The 19,064-nt window shown below is 55.0% G+C and overlaps 1 protein-coding gene across 1 annotated transcript; it reads left to right on the forward strand.

The window, feature by feature from the left end:
• Positions 1 to 305: 305 nt before the first annotated feature.
• LOC116519949 (unconventional myosin-Ie-like) lies at positions 306 to 18,894 on the forward strand. The gene is made up of 28 exons (XM_032234066.1): positions 306 to 606; positions 5,643 to 5,780; positions 5,974 to 6,063; positions 6,293 to 6,387; positions 6,493 to 6,580; positions 6,936 to 7,025; positions 7,431 to 7,562; positions 7,774 to 7,908; positions 8,732 to 8,864; positions 9,081 to 9,277; positions 9,550 to 9,630; positions 10,219 to 10,305; positions 10,785 to 10,871; positions 11,849 to 12,016; positions 12,105 to 12,190; positions 12,429 to 12,510; positions 12,861 to 12,967; positions 13,181 to 13,279; positions 13,410 to 13,554; positions 13,706 to 13,820; positions 14,723 to 14,892; positions 15,092 to 15,237; positions 15,476 to 15,622; positions 15,988 to 16,145; positions 17,551 to 17,631; positions 17,899 to 18,085; positions 18,300 to 18,481; positions 18,623 to 18,894. The coding sequence occupies exons 1-28, from the start codon at positions 604 to 606 to the stop codon at positions 18,697 to 18,699; spliced, it is 3,306 nt and encodes a 1,101-aa protein (XP_032089957.1). The 5' UTR covers positions 306 to 603; the 3' UTR covers positions 18,700 to 18,894.
• The last annotated feature ends 170 nt before the right edge of the window (positions 18,895 to 19,064 follow it).

Below are 19,064 nucleotides of genomic sequence, written 5' to 3' on the forward strand. Positions count from 1 at the left end.
GCCACAGGGTGGTTTGGGGAGGCTCCTCACATTCCCCGCAAGTCAGATGGCGCCAAGGTTGCCCTTAGGAGCGCGTGCAGAGGGTTTGTCTGAAGGGCCACTCAAGCCCGTCCACGTGTCTGGATGTAAACCGACATCCCCCCCCCACCGTCTCACGTCGGGGTTTCGTTTTTGGGGGGTGGGGGGAAAAAACGTTCCACTCTGGTCCAGCAGGGGGCGCGCGCGCGCGTAGCTGGGGCCGGCGGCTGCCCGCGCGTGGCTTCCCTGTCCGCCAGGGGGCGCCCGCCAGCCCCCTCCGCCCGCGCCCGCCCCAGCCCGAAACTCTCCAGCCGGAGCGCCTACCTGTCGGAGCCTGTCCGGCCGCGGCGGGGAAGGAAGGCAGGAGAGCCCGCCGACGGCGCGCTTGGTCTGCTGCTCCGGGGAGCCGCTCGCCTCCTCCCTCCTCCCTCCCTCCCAGCCGGGCAGGGGCGTCCGAGCAGAGGGTCCCGGCGGGGGCGATGCTGGACCCTTGAAATCCCCCCCACATACACACCGGCCTCCACCTGCCGAGCCGCGGCGAGGAACCGGAGCTGCGGCGGGCGAGGAGCGCAGCCAGCCGGCACCATGGTGAGTCTGCCCGCCGGGGGGCTTCGGGGACCCTCCTCCTCCCCCTTGGGCGGATCGCCCCCTCCAACCCCCCCCCCCCCCAGGGGAAGGAGAGACCCGCGGCCGATCCGGGCTTCCCGCGTCTGGCTGGGGGGGGTCTTTGGCGGAGGGGCCCCCGCATCGCCCTCCCGGTGCCTCGCTTCGCTTCCTGCTTGGCCGGTTTGGCGAAGAGAAAAGTCTCTTTATTCTGCTTAAATTCTTATCCAAGGATGAGCCGAAGGTTCCCCCCCCCCGCGGCTGTCTGTGGGCTCCAAGGGACCCTCGAGGCCATCCAGCCCACCCCCTGCCCAGGACTAGAGCCCCGTCCAAAGGGGGACTCGCTCAGCCGGGAAGCGCTTTCGATCAGGCGTTCTTCCCGGTTTCTGCGGGGTTTGCGTGGGAGACGAAAGAGCCCCGGAGGCCTTTCCGTTCAGGGGGCGGAGGTGGGGCCGTGCGGGGTGGGGGACGGGGGTCGCCAGACAGAGGACGGGGGAGGGGGGGGCTTTGCAAAGAGCCTCCCTTGAGTTTCTGCTCACTCCGGCAACACAAGCAGAGGGGAACCCCCAGTGGGGCTGCGGTTTTCAGGGGAGCACCCAGGCTGAGATCCCACAAACCCACAAATGCACACAGAGACCCACAAACACACACAGGCTGCAGCGAAGGAAAGGTTTTATCTCCACCACTTGGAGAACAGACCCACCGGCTCTCCCAAACGTCAAATATTTGGGGCACCTTTCCCGGGATCCTTGGGCACCGATTATGCTGGCCGAGGCTGATGGGATCGGCAGTCCCAAACTCATGGGTCAGGGTGCTCCTTTTCCATCTTGGCTCCCAGAGCTTCCCTTCCCTCCAGGCCTGAATCTCTTGCCCTTCAGGAGAAGCTTGAATATTCTGGTTTTATCATTCAGGAGAAAGGGAGCAAAGGTTGCAGGGAAGGGAATGGCCTGGGGGGGAGGGGGAGGGGAGGGGTCCTCCCCTCTCTAGGATAAGAATCTCCCCTCTCTTGCCCCCCCCCCAACCCCTCCCCCCCAGGAGCGAAGCCCTTGCTTGCTGTCAGTTCTGGAATGGGGGCAAATAAATAGCAGGGACCACAAGCATGTGCAGAGTGCTTTCCTGTCCCCGTGCAGCGGGGGGGGGGGGGCTTTCCGCGTGGCCTGCAATCCTTTGGGGCCTCCAAAATCAAGGGGGGTCCTGAGATCTTCTCACCTGTCTTGTCACTCTTGTTTTTTTTTGTTTAAACGGAGGGTTTGAATTTTCCCCCTGGGGGGTGATGGGAGCTGTAGTCCAAGGGGAAAGGGGGCCTGGTGGTTCTGTTGTGGGAAGCGGAGGCCTCTCCCTGTCGGCTGCCCGGCTAATGTTTAACTGCTGGCCAGGAGGGAGGCTGGCACCGCTGGGCGCCTGCGCATAGACACACACACCCAGTCCAGCCAGGTGGGGCCAAATTACACAGGACCAGGCATGAGAGGGAGACGGCCTGGAATGCCAGCCTCCTTTCCCCACCCCCTTCCCCACCCCGGCTGACTCACGGATCCATTCCCGGCTTCCCCAGGGCCTTTTTGGGACACTGGCAAGGAGCCGCTGAGTCAGAAGGGTGAGGCTGACAGGAGGGGGGGGTCACAGGTGGTGAAGAGAGGCAGGCAGTATCATCGGTGGTCCTCTTCCTCCTCCCCCCCCTTCCTTCCTTCCTTCCTTCCTTCTTTTCATCATCTCCTTCCTTCCTTCCTTCCTTCCTTCTTCTTTTCATCATCTCCTTCCTTCCTTCCTTCTTTTCATCATCTCCTTCCTTCCTTCCTTCTTTTCATCATCTCCTTCCTTCCTTCCTTCCTTCCTTCTTTCTTCTTTTCATCATCTCCTTCCTTCCTTCCTTCTTTTCATCATCTCCTTCCTTCCTTCCTTCTTTTCATCATCTCCTTCCTTCCTTCCTTCCTTCCTTCCTTCTTCTTTTCATCATCTCCTTCCTTCCTTCCTTCTTTTCATCATCTCCTTCCTTCCTTCCTTCTTTCCTTCCTTCCTTCTTCTTTTCATCATCTCCTTCCTTCCTTCCTTCCTTTCTTCCTTTCTTCCTTCCTTCTTTCCTTCCTTCCTTCCTTCTTCTTTTCATCATCTCCTTCCTTCCTTCTTTTCATCATCTCCTTCCTTCCTTCCTTCCTTCCTTCTTCTTTTCATCATCTCCTTCCTTCCTTCTTTCTTTCCTTCCTTCCTTCCTTCTTCTTTTCATCATCTCCTTCCTTCCTTCCTTCCTTTCTTCCTTTCTTCCTTCCTTCTTTCCTTCCTTCCTTCCTTCTTCTTTTCATCATCTCCTTCCTTCCTTCCTTCTTTTCATCATCTCCTTCCTTCCTTCCTTCCTTCCTTCCTTCTTCTTTTCATCATCTCCTTCCTTCCTTCTTTCTTTCCTTCCTTCCTTCCTTCTTCTTTTCATCATCTCCTTCCTTCCTTCCTTCCTTTCTTCCTTTCTTCCTTCCTTCTTTCCTTCCTTCCTTCCTTCTTCTTTTCATCATCTCCTTCCTTCCTTCCTTCTTTTCATCATCTCCTTCCTTCCTTCCTTCCTTCCCGCGTGGGGCATTGAAGTCATCTGTGAAACTGGCGCAGGGTGGAGTCTTGTTGGCCCTGCAAATACGCATCGCATTCCTTTCCCTGGACTGGAATTTGGGGGAGGAGGATGAGGAGGTGCCAACTCTCTCTCTCTCGGCTCTCCTGCAGGCAACCTGGGTTGGAAAGCCAGCCGGGCTGGCAAACTCCCTGGTGCTGCTGCTTTGGCAGGGTTTTTTTGGGGTGGGGGGGGGGCTGAGAGGAGGTGCCTGGGGTCTCCTATGTCCCAGTCCCAACCCTTCCCCAAAGCGGAGGGGATCTCAGGGGCTCAAACGAAGGAAGGAAAAGCCAGTTTCCCAACCGATGGGGAGGGTTTCTCCGCCCAGGTGACGCAGAGGCCCAGGTAGCTCATGGCCAGCCTGGGGGCCAAGAAACTCCGGATTTTTAAGGAAAAAGGCGGAAGCCTCACAAAGGCTCCTTATCTCTCTACCTGGGAACCCCAGGCACTGCCAGTCTCCAGGTGCCTTCACACAGCCTGGGTTAACCCTCTCAAACTCCTGCGCTCGGCTGGGCGTCTCCATCCCGGTTTCGTGCGGTGGCAATAGCAATAGCAATAGTTAGACTTATATACCGCTTCATAGGGCTTTCAGCCCTCTCTCTAAGCGGTTTACAGAGTCAGCATGTCGCCCCCAACAACAATCCGGGTCCTCATTTCACCCACCTCGGAAGGATGGAAGGCTGAGTCAACCTTGAGCCTAGTGGGATTTGAACAGCCGAACTGCTGAACTGCAGTCAGCTGAAGTAGCCTGCAGTGCTGCATTTAACCACTGCGCCTCCTCAGCACCAAGCACGCCGGACAGGAAGTACCCCAGTTGAGTCGGTTGTGCGAATTGGACCCAGGCCGATTCCGTCCGAGATGCCCTGGGTGGAACGGGACCCCCGGAGAGAGAGAGCCCAGATAGGGGGGATGTTTCTATCACTGGACAGAAAACAGAAATATAGACAAAAAGAAGCAGGGAATCGAATCGTTTGGAAAAGAAAGTAGAATTGGAGGGGAGGAGTTTGAGTTTGAGTTGAGTTTATTATTATATTTCTATGCCGGAGTTGAATTAAAAGGCCATTGAGATGCAAAGTTAAAGGTAAGATTAAAAATAGATTTAAATGTGACGGCACAAAGATTGTACCCAGATGACGCAGTGTAAGAAGAATGATGGAAGAGAGGTGATGGGAAAATAAAAATGGGGGGAAAAAAGAGTTTTGCCCAGGGTGGGTGGGGGCTGTTTGAGGGAGTCGAAAGGAAGCGATTTCATCCTAATGAATTTTATTATTCGATTCAAGCTTTTCTCCTGGATTTGGGGGCTCCTGGGGGGGGGCTTTCCAGAGGCTGCACACAATTCCAGAAAGGGGGAACTTGAACTCGCCTCCTGAGCTTACCGTGGGGCGCAGATGGTGCCCCCCTCTCCTCCTCTCTCTGCCAGAGGCTGCTCTCCACTCCGGGCAGCGAAGAGTCAATTGGCCGGTGGAAGCGCCCCTCCGTCCGTCCAGCTTCTGGTCGCTTGGCAACTCCTAGCGGGCATTGTCTTCCTGGCTTAGCTAGGGAAAAAAGCTTAGCAACCAGCTTTTGGGAAAGTTTGCAAGACCAAGACGCGCGGTGATTGTGTGTGGGGGGGAATCTGCCCCCCCCCAAAAAAGGCCACCCAGGTTTTACGGTGCAGGAGAGAAGGGCAGACTCTGGATGTGGGGCGTAATGGGGCAAACACACCCTGAAATCCCCCACCACCCCCAGACACAAACCCCTCCACGAAACAGCGGAGAGGGCAAACTTTGCAAAGTTTGGCTGTGCTGCCCCCACCCCCCCCACTGCCCCCCCCCTCATTCGCCTGTCCAGCCGCCTCAACCAAACTCTCTTCGATCCGGGCTGGCAGCGCTAATGAAGGGCTGGTATTTTTAGCCAGTTTCCCAGCTCAAACCCAACAATTTCCTGGAAGGTTTTTCTTTCCTTCTCAGTTGGCAAAAAAAAAAAAAAGGTTATTTTCTGAGCTTTTTAAAAGTCCTCGTTGCTGGGGGGGGCGGGGGGGGTGTCTTTCTTTTTTTGGTGGCTGCGGCTGTAATTTATTCTCAGATGTGGCTAAGATTTGTGTAGCGTTGCTTGGAAGCGTAAAAAGGCTTTTGATGGCGGGTGGTTACCGGAAGCCCCACTTAGTGCCACCACCACCCCAAAAAAGAATCAGCCGTGGGCATGGAGTCTGTGCCCCCTAAGCCCCCTCCCACCAGTTCTGAAAACGCGACTTGCTGGGCTGTGCAGCATGGGACTTCGGGGCTCGTGGCTGCTTGAGTGCCACGGATTTTCGCTTTTTCAAAGGATTTGTTTTTGGAATGGGGGCATCGTTTCTTTCCTGGGCTCCCAAAGGGGCACCCGGTCCCATTCCGAAGAGGGAGGGACGGGGGGAAAGCCCACCCCAAATCCTTCCTCCTCCTCCTCCTCCCAGGGCAGCAAAGAGCGATCCCACTGGCAGATGCAGAATGTCAAGCAGAGCGGAGTGGACGACATGGTCCTCCTCTCGAAGATCCACGAAGACGCCATTGTGGAGAACCTGCGGAAGAGGTTCATGGACGACTACATTTTTGTATCCCTTTCTGGACTCCAGGAGGAGAGGCGCCCGTCGGGAGCAGGGTGGTGGTGAAGCCTACCTGTATAAGAGCAGTCTACCTCTGGCGGGAAGCCTCAGTGGGGGGAGGGAGCTGTGGGTTCAGGCCTCCCTTTTCCCCAACCGGGGGGGTCCCCCTTTCCGTGCCACCCCTTAACTTGGAGACGACTAGACCTACATTGGGCCCGTCCTGATTTCCGTCAACCCCTTCAAGCAGCTGCCTTACTTCACTGACCGAGAGATTGACATGTACCAGGGGGCGGTGAGTGCGTGCGTGGGGGGGAGGGGGGGAAAAGCCCCACTTTGCACCCATGTGGGGTGGGGTGGGGGTGTCTTTGCTAATCCCAGAACATTCCCCCGGGATTATGGGCCGCCAAACAGCAAAGTTTCCAGTCGGGGTCCAAGCTGGACTAGATGACCTCTGGCGGCCCCTGGGATGTGCTGAGATGCTCAGGGCTGCCCCGTACGTGTTTTGTGCCTGTCTCACACAGGCCCAGTACGAAAACCCTCCGCACATCTACGCCCTGGCGGATCAGATGTACCGCAACATGTTGATTGATGGGGAGAACCAGTGCGTCATCATCAGGTGAGGCTGGGGGCTTCACTGTGGGAGGGGGTGCAGTTGGGGGACGATGTCTGTGGAAAGTTCATTCCAGGCCTGATTTCCTCCCCCCCCCATTTCCCCTTCCAGTGGGGAGAGCGGAGCTGGCAAGACGGTGGCGGCCAAATACATTATGGGTTACGTCTCCAAAGTGTCCGGCGGAGGGCCGAGCGTCCAGGTGAGCGGCTTGTCCTGGCGTGAAATAATGCCCCCCCTGTTGCCCCCCCTCCCAGTTGAGGCCTCATTGGGCTGGCAGTGGGCAGAAAGTCCTATGGGGAGGTGTCCGTTTGGGTGTGGTGGTGGCGGCTCAGAACTTGAAACCAGGAGGCTGGGAGTTCTAGTGCCACCTTGGGTGTGAAAGCCACCCGGGTGACGGTGGGCTGGTCCACCTCGCAGGGCTGTTTCTGTGGGGGAAATAGGAGGAGGGGAGAGTTTGAGGCCTGTTTTTTGTGCCTGCAGTTATTTCCAAAAATAATAATAATAAAGGCGGGATATAAATAAGTCCAGTGAAATAATATCTCTCTCGTTTTCAGCATGTGAAAGATATTATCCTCAAATCTAACCCCCTCCTGGAGGCCTTTGGGAACGCAAAGACTGTGCGGAACAACAATTCCAGCCGATTTGTGAGTGCTGGGGGGGGCGCTGGGGGGCGGCCTGGCAGATCCTAAATCTATCCAATGTGTGGACGACTTGAGCCTGGTGACTCGGTCTTTGTGTCCCAGGGCTTTTCTTAGGGGCAGCGTGAAAGTTGTTTTTAAGTTTTATCTTCTTTTTTTTTTCTGCCCGTCCAATCTGAAATGCTTCTCCGGGATCTCCTGGTGGTGTCTCATCCCGAGGAGCTTTGGATGAGTGCTGCCCCCTAGTGTAATCTGGTGACATTTACAAATAAATGCTTTATTGATGTAAGCCCATCACTATGCACGAAACTGAGGCGGGTGGGTGAAAATTGTGGATGTGGGGCAGAAAAGGAACAGAGAGGAACTGGGGGGGGGATTTAAGACACACACACTCCGTTTCCCCCCCCCCAGGGCAAATATTTTGAGATCCAGTTCAGCCGCGGTGGGGAGCCGGATGGGGGCAAAATCTATAACTTCCTGCTGGAAAAATCCCGCGTGGTCAGCCAGAATTCCGGAGAGAGAAACTTCCACATCTACTACCAGGTGGGTGAGCGCCCGAGGGAGGTCCCTACGCCCAGCCCAGACCCCCGACCCCCGACCTCGATCCTCTGCATGGGTCTAACTCCCAACCCCATCATCCCCGGCTTCAGTCCTGGGCACTCTGCTGCAAAGCAAGAAAGCAGAAATTTCCCTGTGCAATTCCCGACGTGGCATTTTGAAACCGCCTCTTTGGCACCCCGTTGTGTGAACGCAGCTGCTGGAGGGAGCCAGCCAGGAGCAACGGGAGAATCTGGGGATCACCAGCCCGGATTACTACTACTACCTCAACCAGTCGGCGGCCTATAAGGTGGACGACATGAATGACCGGCAGGATTTCCAGGAAACTCTGGTAGGGCATTGAAAGGGCTGTTTCCTCTTTCACACCCAACTTTTGGGGGAAATACACCCAGGATGAGAGGGTGGATGGGGGGGGGGAGCATGCCTCCACCCTCTGGGTCTGCCGTCCTGGACTACATCCCCCATGATCCCTAGCCACCTGCCTGTAACGAATTCCTCGGTGGAATCGTAGTCCTGCCAGGCTGCTCGGCTTCCCCTCCTTGAGGTTGGAAGGCCGAAGATTTAAAAACAAGCATCGTCCTGGGTCAGCCGTGAATATTTCTCCTATAATATTTAACTCTGAGCCTCTCCTTCCTCTGGAGTGGCCCGGGGGCTCTGGGGCAGGGGGAAGGGACCCTCGGTTGGGTAATGGAGCCGGCTCGCTCCCCAGGGAAACCGAGACGGTTGGGGCATCACCGAGTCGGACGTTTCCTCCCCAGAAAAACTACCAAGTGGGGGGTGGGGGAGCTCCCAGGCTGCACTGGGCATTTAAGCAGCAGGAAAGACCCCAATTGTACTTTTGGGGAGTGGGTGGAGTTGGCACGTCCACTTTTCAAAACAAAGTTTGTTGAAATAAGCTGCCAGGTGTAGAAGGGTGGCTGATCCCAGGGCTTCTGGGGTAGCTTCGCTCTTGCTGTGCCACAGAGAGCCCTCTTTACCCACAGCTGATACCTTCCTGCTCCTCTTCCTCTTCTTCCTCCTCCTCCTTCTCTTCTTCCTCCTCCTCTTTCTTCTCCTCTTCTTCCTTCTCTTCTTTTCCTTCTTCCTTCTTCCTCCTCTTCCTCCTTCTCTTCTTCCTCCTCCTCTTCCTCCTCTTCTTCTTTCTCCTCCCCCAGGCAGCCATGGGGGTGGTTGGCCTCTCGGAGGAAGAGCAGGCCCTGGTACTCCAGATAGTAGCTGGCATCCTGCACCTTGGCAACATCACTTTCCAGGAGTCAGGCAACTACGCCGTGGTGGAAAGCAGGGATTGTGAGTCTGGACTTCAGCCGAGAGCTGAAGAGGGGTTTTTTTGGGGGGGGGCTCTCCCTCTGGTGCTGTTGGCAGGGCGGGGGGGCCCACGGCCACTGAGCGACAGCCGCGTGACCCGCGAGGCTTGTTCTCTGGACTGGGGTGGGAATCAGGGAGACTCCGGAGGGAAGAAGCCGCCGGTTGAGCTGCTGCCCCCCCGTCGGTCCCTCTCCGCAGTCCTGGCCTTCCCCGCCTACCTCCTGGCCATCGACCAGCAGCGCCTGCAGGAGAAACTGACCAGCCGCAAGATGGACGGCAAGTGGGGTGGCCGGCAGGAGGTCATTGACGTCACCCTCAACGTGGAACAGGCCAACTTCACCCGCGATGCTCTTTGCAAGGCCCTCTACGCCCGCCTCTTCGACTTCCTGGTGGACGTGAGTGGCCGCCCAGACCTCTCCACGCAGCCCGAGTGGGGCTTCCGAAGCCAGATGGAGGGTTGAGACGGGGAGGGTGTTGGGGTGGGGGGCAGATCTCAAGAGCCAGCCAGGAAAAGCTCAAAGGCCATAAGAAGAGGGAAATGGGACGTTTAAATAAAAATGAATCCAAACTGCTTTTGGCAACTCCTCATCCTTTCTTCGTTTCCTCTCTCCTGTCTTTCCCTGCTCTCTTCCTCTCCGCCCGCTTTCTCTTCCCCTCCTTTTCCCAGGCTGTCAACAAAGCCATGGAGAAGCAGCACCAGGAATACAACATCGGCGTCCTTGACATTTACGGCTTCGAAATCTTCCAGGTAAGCCTGCAGCCCCAAAAATCCTCCATTCCTGGCTCCCCGCCAGGTGAAGAAGAAGAGGCCTCTTCCCATGCCAGCCTCTTCCTTGGCACAAACTGCCCGTTGGAGATGAGGGTTGGATTAACCGCATGGATCCCGCGGCTGCCACCAGTTGCAAAGCAGGCCGGCTGGGCCGAAGGTGGTTTTCGAGAGAAAAGATACCCCTGATGCGTGGGAAAAACGGGAGGCCTCTTCCCAGGGAGCGAGGCGGGAGAGGCATTCCATTCCTTCTGCGTTTTAGCAAGGGGAACAAAGGCCCTTTGGAAGGGAGTCTCCTCACAGTAGCTTTAGGAGGTCATTATTTCACCCCTCTTGGTGCGGGGTGTCAAACGCTTCATGGCTGAGAATCTGGAAGGGCAGCTTTGAGCCTCGGAAATGATCCAGTGCAGAATTTCGTAGGTGGCCGGAGTGAGTGAACGGCCCCCGGGAAGCAGATCCCGAATTCCCCTGGCAAAATCTGGAAGGAATCGCCCAATAAATGCGATGCCAAACGTTTTGCAACCTTGCGGCAATTCAGGGGTTCAGTTTCTGCTTCTCTTTTCCTGCCAGAAAAACGGCTTCGAGCAATTCTGCATCAATTTTGTGAACGAAAAACTCCAGCAGATTTTCATCGAGTTGACCCTGAAGGCTGAGCAAGTGAGCCCCTCTCTCTCTTTTATTTTTTTATTTTATTTTCTACCCCCTTCTCGAATGGTATGACTGTTGTGTGTTTTAAATTATGTATTGTTGCCCGTTGTTTTAATTTTTTTTGTCTGTATCCCCCTCCCTTAGTTGAGTTGTGAGCCGCCCTGAGTCCCCTTCGGGGGAAAAGGGCAGCATATAAATAAAATAAACATTCAAACATTCAACATATTTTATGCAAACGGGAGAACGTTTTGCATTTTTAAAAATCCCGCCTTTGGGCCAAAATCCATGAAGCTTGGACAGGGCCAGGGTGGGGGAGTTGGGCGGCTGTAAAAATGTGTTTTTTGTAATATTGGGAAAGAAGGAGGGTCAGATTGGAGAACCCGGAGCCTGAAAGTTCAAGGCTGAACTGAGTGTTTGATTCATGTTTAATTTTGGGGCCCATTTATCCCTCTTTTAACTCTTCCTCCCTTTCCCTTTCCTCTCTGCAGGAGGAATACGTCCAGGAGGGAATCCGATGGAGCCCCATTGATTATTTCAACAACAAAGTGGTGTGCGACCTCATCGAGAACAAAGTGGTAAGCAAAAAAAAAACCCTCCTTGTCAGGTAGACCTGGTTTAATTTAAAGAGCTCTTTTGAAGCATCCCTTCCGGGTCTTGGGAAAGGGATCCCTTTCGGCTCGGCTAGATTCCCCCACAGGGCGCTTGGGATTTAGGCTTGGAGGAGGGACTGAGCTGGCGCCGGAGAAGAACGATTCCATTTATCTGTTTAAATTTATTTTGGAGTAAAGGAAAAATATGATCTTGCTTTAAGGCTGCAGTGGAAAGAGGCCAGTTCTGGATTTGCAGAGGAACACGAGTGTGGCTTTTTTGCAGGCGGGGAAAAGCCATGCGACGGGGAGCGCAGAAATTTGATAAATATAATAAATAAAAGCAGGCTGTGCTTGGACCAAATGAGACAGGATTGGGGCGGGGCAGAGGCAGAATTTTTTTTTTATTTTTTATTTTATTTTATCAATTTCATATATACATTCACAATTATATGATCTCATAACTGTTATTAATAATATGTATTTATAACAATTTTCCCCTACAGTTGACAATATACTTGAAGATTGCTTTTTTAACATCCCATAGATCCATCTTGTCTTACAACGGTCCTACTACTTCTTCCCTCCCTCCCTCTTTCCTTCCCTCTTTTCTTCTCTCCTACTCTCCTTCCTTCCCTCCTTCCTTCCCTCCCTCCTTCCCCCTTCCCTCCCTCCTTCTCTCCTTCCTTCCCTCCTTCCTTCCTTCCCTCCTTTCTTTTCTCCTTCTCTCCTTCCTTTCCCCCTTCCTTTCCTCCTTCCTTCCCCCTTCCTTCTATCCTACATTCCCTCCTTCCTTCCCTCCTTTCTTCTCTCCTTCTCTCCTTCCTTTCCCCCTTCCTTTCCTCCTTCCTTCCCCCCTACATTCCCTCCCTCCTTCCTTCCCTCCTTTCTTCTCTCCTTCTCTCCTAGAGGCAGAATTCTTTACTGCTTTTTACGCCTCCTCTGGTTTTTCTCCTCCTTCCCAGAATCCCCCGGGGCTCATGAGCATCTTGGATGACGTCTGCGCCACGATGCACGCCAAAGGCGAGGGGGCCGACCACACCTTGCTCCAGAAGCTCCAGTCGGCACTGGGCACGCACCCCCATTTCAACAGCTGGAACAAGGGCTTCATCATCCACCACTACGCTGGCAAGGTGGGGGGGCTCCGGGGACCCCAAACTCCGGCCCTCCCCCCCTCCCCAAGGGCCAGCTGGAATCCAAAGCCCCTTTCTGATCCCACAGGTCTCCTACGACGTGGAAGGCTTCTGCGAACGCAACCGGGACGTCCTCTTCCCGGATCTGGTGGAGCTGATGCAGAGCAGTGAGATGTGAGGGGGGACCCGGGGGTCTTGGGTGGGGGTGGGTTGACCGATCCGAAGACCCTCCGATGCCTCTCTTCCTCCCACCCACCCCTGTTTCCTAAACCTGCCTTCTGCTCCAGTCTCTGTCCGAACGGCCCCCCGTGCTCGCAAAGGAACTTTTAAGAGTTGGAGAGAAAGCGTGGGAAAAACAGTCGTGGGGGGGGGGATCCTTGGAGGGTTAATCCGAGCTCGGCTTCCCCTGCAGCCCCTTCATCCGGGACCTCTTCCCCGAGAGCCTCAGCACCGAGAAGAAGGGCCGGCCCACCACGGCAGGCAGCAAGATCAAGGTAAGGGCGGGGGCAAGGAAGGGGGGACCCTGGGTGGCTTCAGAACTGCCTAAGGGAAAGGCAGACACCCCCCCCACCCCCCCTCTCAGCTGTTGGGGAATCTGTTTGCACATGGGATGGTAATAGCAGCTTCCTTCCCTTCCTTCTCATTCACTCCCTTCTTTCTTTTTCTTCCCTTTCTTCTCATTCACTCCCTCCTTCCTTTTATTCACTCCCTCCTTCCTTCTCATTCACTCCCTCCTTCCTTCTTTTCCTTCCTTCCTTCCTCCTTCCCTTCCTTCTCATTCACTCCCTCCTTCTCTTTTTCTTCCCTTCCTTCTCATTCACTCCCCCCTTCCTTCTCTCCAAAGAAACAAGCCAACAGCCTGGTCAGCACCCTGATGAAGTGTAGCCCTCATTACATCCGGTGCATCAAGCCGAACGAAACCAAGAAGTCCCGAGATTGGGAGGAGAGCCGGTAAGGCAGCGGGGAACCCTGGGAGTTGTAGTCCACACAACTTAAAACTTGACAAGCTTAGGAAACACCAATTTAGGCAGAGCGCCACCCCCTCCCCCTCCCGGCCCTCCATCCGGGACCCACAATTTGCACCGGGGGGGGGGGGTCACAGCAGCGAAGGAACAGAGAGCTGGGCCTCCAAGAGACCCCCCCCATTTCTGCCCCCTTTTGCAGGGTGAAGCACCAGGTGGAATATTTGGGGCTGCAGGAGAATATCCGGGTGCGACGGGCCGGCTACGCTTATCGGCGAGTCTTCCAGAAGTTTCTCCAGAGGTGAGAGCTGCTTTCTGGCCTCCCGGAAGCCTTTTTTATCACCCCCCCCCCAAAAAACCTCGCCTGCTTTTTCAGCCCACCCGCTGGAGGTGGATCTGCCAGGCTCCATCCTTCCCTCCATCCTGCCCAGGTACGCCATCCTGACTCGGGAGACGTGGCCCTGCTGGCGTGGGGACGAGAGGCAGGGCGTGGTGCACCTGATGAGGTCGGTCAACATGGACCCCGACCAGTTCCAGCTGGGACGGACCAAGGTGTTCATCAAAGCCCCCGAATCGGTGAGCGCCGGGAGACCCTCCGGGAATGGATGCCCAAAAGCCCGCAACCCCCATGGGGGAGGGAAATGGGGACGGTCTCCCTTCGTGCCCGCTTGCCCGGCACTCAACAACGCCCCACCCCACCCCACCTCCACGGGCTTCCCCCCTGCAGCTTTTCCTTCTGGAGGAGATGCGGGAACGGCGCTACGACGGCTTCGCCCGGGTGATCCAGAAGGCCTGGCGCAAACATGTGGCCGTCCGCAGGAACATGCAGATGCGAGACGAAGGTGAGGGAGGAGGAACCCCACAGAATTCTGAGCAGGGGGCTGGACTAGATGACCTCCAAGGTCCCTTCCCACTGTGTTATTCTGCATTCTGAGCAGGGGGGTGGGATAGAGGACCTCCAAGGTACCTTCCCACTCTGTTATTCTGTATTCTGAGCAGGGGGTGGGATAGATGACCTCCAAGGTCCCTTCCAACTCTGTTATTCTGCATTCTGAGCAGGGGGGTGGGATAGAGGACCTCCAAGGTCCCTTCCAACTCTGTTATTCTGTATTCTGAGCAGGGGGGTGGGATAGAGGACCTCCAAGGTACCTTCCAACTCTGTTATTCTGTATTCTGAGCATGGGGGTGGGATAGAGGACCTCCAAGGTACCTTCCAACTCTGTTATTCTGTATTCTGAGCAGGGGGCTGGACTAGAAGACCTCCGAGGTCCCTTCCCACTCTGTTATTCTGTATTCTGAGCAGGGGGCTGGACTAGAAGACCTCCAAGGTCCCTTCCCACTCTGTTATTCTGTATTCTGAGCAGGGGGGTGGGATAGATGACCTCCAAGGTACCTTCCCACTCTGTTATTCTGCATTCTGAGCAGGGGGCTGGACTAGAAGACCTCCAAGGTCCCTTCCCACTCTGTTATTCTGCATTCTGAGCAGGGGGGTGGGATAGATGACCTCCAAGGTCCCTTCCCACTCTGTCATTCTATTCTATTTTCCTGCCCGCCTGCAGCGACCACCACAAGCCACCAGAGGGCAGACTTTACCCTCCCTTTGGAGAAGCCCATCCCTTCCTCCGTGCAGAGGAAGGAGGGCCGAGGTGGCCTCTGAGCATGCCAAGAGGGCTTCCCACCCCTTGTGCCCATTGCAGCCGGTTCTGACCCCAATTTTTCCTCCCCCCACAACCAAAAAAAAAAGCCTCCAACCTCGTCCTGAACAAGAAGGAACGCCGTCGCAACAGCCTGAACCGTAACTTCATGGGTGATTACATCGGCCTGGATAACCATCCCGAACTCCGCCGTTTCCTCGGCCGCAGGGAGCGGGTGGACTTCGCCGACACCGTCACTAAGTACGACCGTCGCTTCAAGGTGAGGCGTGGCCACAGCTGGATCCGGCTGCTTCCCTTTGCGGCGGGGAGTAAGATAGGCCATGCCTGTGGCTGGAGGCTCTACACCTCGGCTAAAAGCCGTCGAGATGAGAATTTGACCTCTCGGGGGCTGGGCGGGTGGGCACAGCTGGGCTGTGACCTCCCTGGGGCTGAACCGTCTTTGGGGTCCCCCTTTGCAGACCGTCAAACGGGACCTGATCCTCACCCCCAAATTCCTCTACCTGATCGGGCGGGAGAAGGTGAAGCAGGGCGCGGAGAAAGGGGCCATTCGGGAGGTCCTGAAGAGGCAGCTGGAGGTGGAGAGGATCCAGTCCGTCTCCCTCAGGTGAGCAGGGAGAAAATCGGCCTCTCTCCTTGGCACTTGTCCTCTAAGGGAGCCTGGGGGACTCCCTGCCACTTGAAAGGGGGATTTCCCAGGCATTGGCAGATCCTGGCACCCTGGAGAGAGCCTGTCTCCTCCCCTTCTGCCCTGCGATGCCCCCTTCCCCGGTGCTTATGGGGAGGGGAGAGCCGTGCCAAGAGGACCCCCTCCTCACTATGCTCCCCACCCACCCCCCACCCAGCACGCTGCAGGACGATTTCCTCATCTTGCACGAATCCCAGTACGACACCGTGTTGGAATCCGTCTTCAAGACCGAGTTGTTGAGTCTACTCTACAAGCGATACGGAGAAAGGACTCAGAGACAGCTGCCCATCAAATTCAGCAACCAGTAGGCAGCACTCCCTCTCCCCCCCCCCACTGCCCTTTCCTGCTCTTAGGAACTCCGGGGTAGACTTCTCCTGCGCATGGAGGGTTTCCGGGCCTCGTTTCCAACCCCGGTTAATCGTCACTGTGAATTTCTCCTCAATGGAGACGGGAAGGCAGCCCTGTCCTTTGGCTAATATCCTGACAATTAGGGATGGGGCACCATCAGGAGATTCCCCAGTCAGAAATCTCCAATGAGGCAGGAGAGTTGCAGGCTGATTAGCACTGAGGATTTGAACCCAACCTTAATGGGGCAGCCCCCCCCCCCCAGGATTTCTGCCCCTTGCTTGCATTCCTCCCCCCTTCCAATTCATTTTCTCTCCCCCCCAGGCTTGAGTTCAAGGTGAAGAAGGACGGCTGGGGGCCCTGGGCAGCGGCTGGCTCCCGACAGATCCAGTTCCAGATCTGCCAGGGGGATCTGGCGCTCCTCCGCACCAACGGCAAAGTGCTGGTGGTCAGCATTGGGCCGGGTCTACCTCGCAACGTCCGTAAGTCGGGGGGGTGCGAGATCGGATTGTGTGTGTGTGGGGGGGGGGTTTGAGACGCTGAGCCTGCGTTTGTGGGGGGAAGCCCAGCGAGAGCGCAAGGAATGTGCACACAAACAGCTTCTTCCAAAGAAATACGCAGGGCCCATGGTCAGAATTTTCAGAAACTGTTTGCAAAAGTTTCGGGATGTGCAAAAGTTTCAGGAAGGATCTATTTGCAATTTCTTTCCGAACATATTTGCAGAATTTTCAGGAATTGTTTGCAAAAGTTTCGGGATTAGAAAAGGATGATGGTGGGAAGAAAGGAGGTAGGAGAGAGGCAGAAGAAAGAGGTGTATGGAGAGCAGAAGAGCCAATAATGGGTTTTTATCTTTCTGGGCGTTGATGACAAGAGGAACTGATGTAATTACTACTTAATACAATAGGATATCGGCTATGTAATAATATACATGTGATTTATATGTTATGAAAGTGGAAAATAAAAACTTTCTATGGATATGGAAGCATAAATACCATCAACATAGAATGGAGTTTGCTCAGAAGCTGAAATACACCAATGAGAGGAAGAGTGGGAAACAGAGGAGAGAAGATAGATAGGAAGAGAAGGATAGGAGAGAGGGTAAGGGGGGAAGATGAGGAGGATAAGGAGGAGTGGAATGAAGAGAGAGGAGGAGGAGAAAGGAAGGGGAAGTAGAGTAGAAAAGGATGATGGAGGGAAGAAAGGAGGTAGGAGAGAGGTAGAAGAAAGAGGTGTATGGAGAGCAGAAGAGCTAATAATGGGTTTTTTATCTTTCTGGGCGTTGATGACAAGAGGAACTGATGTAATTACTACTTAATACAAATAGGATATTGGCTACGGAATAGTATACATGTGTATACATATGTTATGAAAATGGAAAATAAAAAAAGTATATTTAAAAAAAAGTTTCAGGATTTGCAAGAGTTTCAGGAAGGATCGATTTGCAATTTCTTTCCGAACACATTTGCAGATTTCTCAGGAATCGTTTACAAAAGTTTCAGGGGGTCTATTTGCACATTTTTTTTCCAATTTCCAATTTAATAAAATTTGTATGCCGCCCACTCCTTAGGGACTCTGGGCAGCTCACAGACAGATAAAAAACATTTAAAAATTTAAAAACAAAGGTACATAATTAAAATTGCACATCATCCATTCAGCGTAGGTGGGGCTGGACATTGATCAACAGCCCCAGGCCTGCCGGAACAGGCCAGGTCTTGGTGGCTTTACAGAAGGCCGGGAGAGTGGAACATATTTCTGAACATCTTTGCAAAACTTTCAGGATTTATTTGCAAAATTTTCAGGATTTATTTGCAAAATTTTCAGGATTTATTTGCAAAATTTTCAGGATTTATTTGCAAAACTTTCAGGATTTATTTGCAAAATTTTCAGGCCCAAACCGGAAGGACACCAGGAAAAGCCGATACTCGGCGGGAGGCCCTGCCCTGGGCTGGAATGCCCAGACCAGCACAGGTAAGAGGAGAGTGGTGACTATAGGCCAGGTTTCTGCTAATCATCATTTGCAGGGTATCCTGATTCCCTGGCCTCCCTGAAGCCGACATTTCCCAATCCGTGTCTCTTGGGAGATACAATGGACCCTCAACTGATCTGGGCCCCACCCAGAAAGACCCCGGTTGCAAAAAAAACTTCCCCCAGACCAGCCTCCCGAAGGGCCGTCTGACGCTTCTTCCTCTTGACCCAACCGGGCTGGGTGGAATCGCTGGACTTTCTCTTCTGCAGGGCCGGCGTGGGGCAGCCACAGCCAGGGTGCCAGGCCTTCCTTCCAGCAGCGTCATTCCATCACCCGCCAGGGCAGCATGGAGCAGCCCAGCCTGCCGCGCCAGGGAGCCAGCCCGCGTGCCCGAGCCTTCCCCGCAGGACCCCTTGACTTGGGCTTCATGAATGTCCCTGACCAAGGGGTGGCTGGGTGAGGAACTTCCCCCCTCTTTATTTTTCTCCAGCTGGCATCGTCCCTCAACCTTGCCAGCTCTGAGATGGGTGGACTTCAACTGGCTGGGGATTGCCCATTTTTTGGGGGGTGGACATGACCTGAGTGGGTAGGGTAAGCCCTGGAAGGCTTATTTCCCCGTTGGTCTGCGTGCCCACAAAATGCCAGGCAGCTGAGAACGGTCTTTTTCCAGCCTTCGGCGCCACCTTAGCAAAGAAGCCAAACCCGTGCCAGGAGGGGGCCGTGCCAAGCCGAAACCTAAACCCAAACCCCATCCGGGCCTTCCCCGGTGCCGGGCTCTCTACGCCTACGACGCCCAGGACACGGATGAGCTCAGCTTCAACGCCAACGACGTCATTGAAATAGTCAAGGAAGGTGAGGCTTCCTGGGGCACCCCAAGGCCATCCGTACGGCTGCTTTGGCACAGAAGGCCAGAGGGAGGGAGGGGATTCAGGGCCGAGGGAGAAGTGGGGGGGGCGCAGTCCGTCCTAAGGACGATTTTTCTCCCCTTTCCAGATCCGTCGGGATGGTGGGAAGGCCGCATCCGTGGCAAGGAAGGGCTGTTTCCAGGGAACTACGTGGAGAGGATCTGAGGCGGAGCTGGCACCAGGGGCTGCCCCACAGCTTCCTCTTGGGGGCTGGAAAAGACCGGGAGTTTCCTACGGGACGTTACCAGAGGGGGGCAGCCGATACTCGCAGGAGGGCGAGGAAAAGGCGCCTGGTTGACAGGCAGAAACTGGGCGCCACTTGGCGCCCTCTGAACGCGGCCAAGATAACCAGTGTTTCCTGCAGACAGACATCCGTCTCGCTGCCCTAAAAGCCACGCCAATGGATGCCAGCCTGGTGGACCTTCAACGCGGGGAGAACAGAGGGGTGGGAATAGGTAGCCGGGAAACCCCCCAAACAGAACCCCCAAATGTTTTGAAGGCAGGAAAAAATAATCATGGGATTTTTAGAA

This window comes from Thamnophis elegans, chromosome 17, assembly GCF_009769535.1.
Source record: "Thamnophis elegans isolate rThaEle1 chromosome 17, rThaEle1.pri, whole genome shotgun sequence".
Lineage (NCBI taxonomy): Eukaryota > Metazoa > Chordata > Lepidosauria > Squamata > Colubridae > Thamnophis > Thamnophis elegans.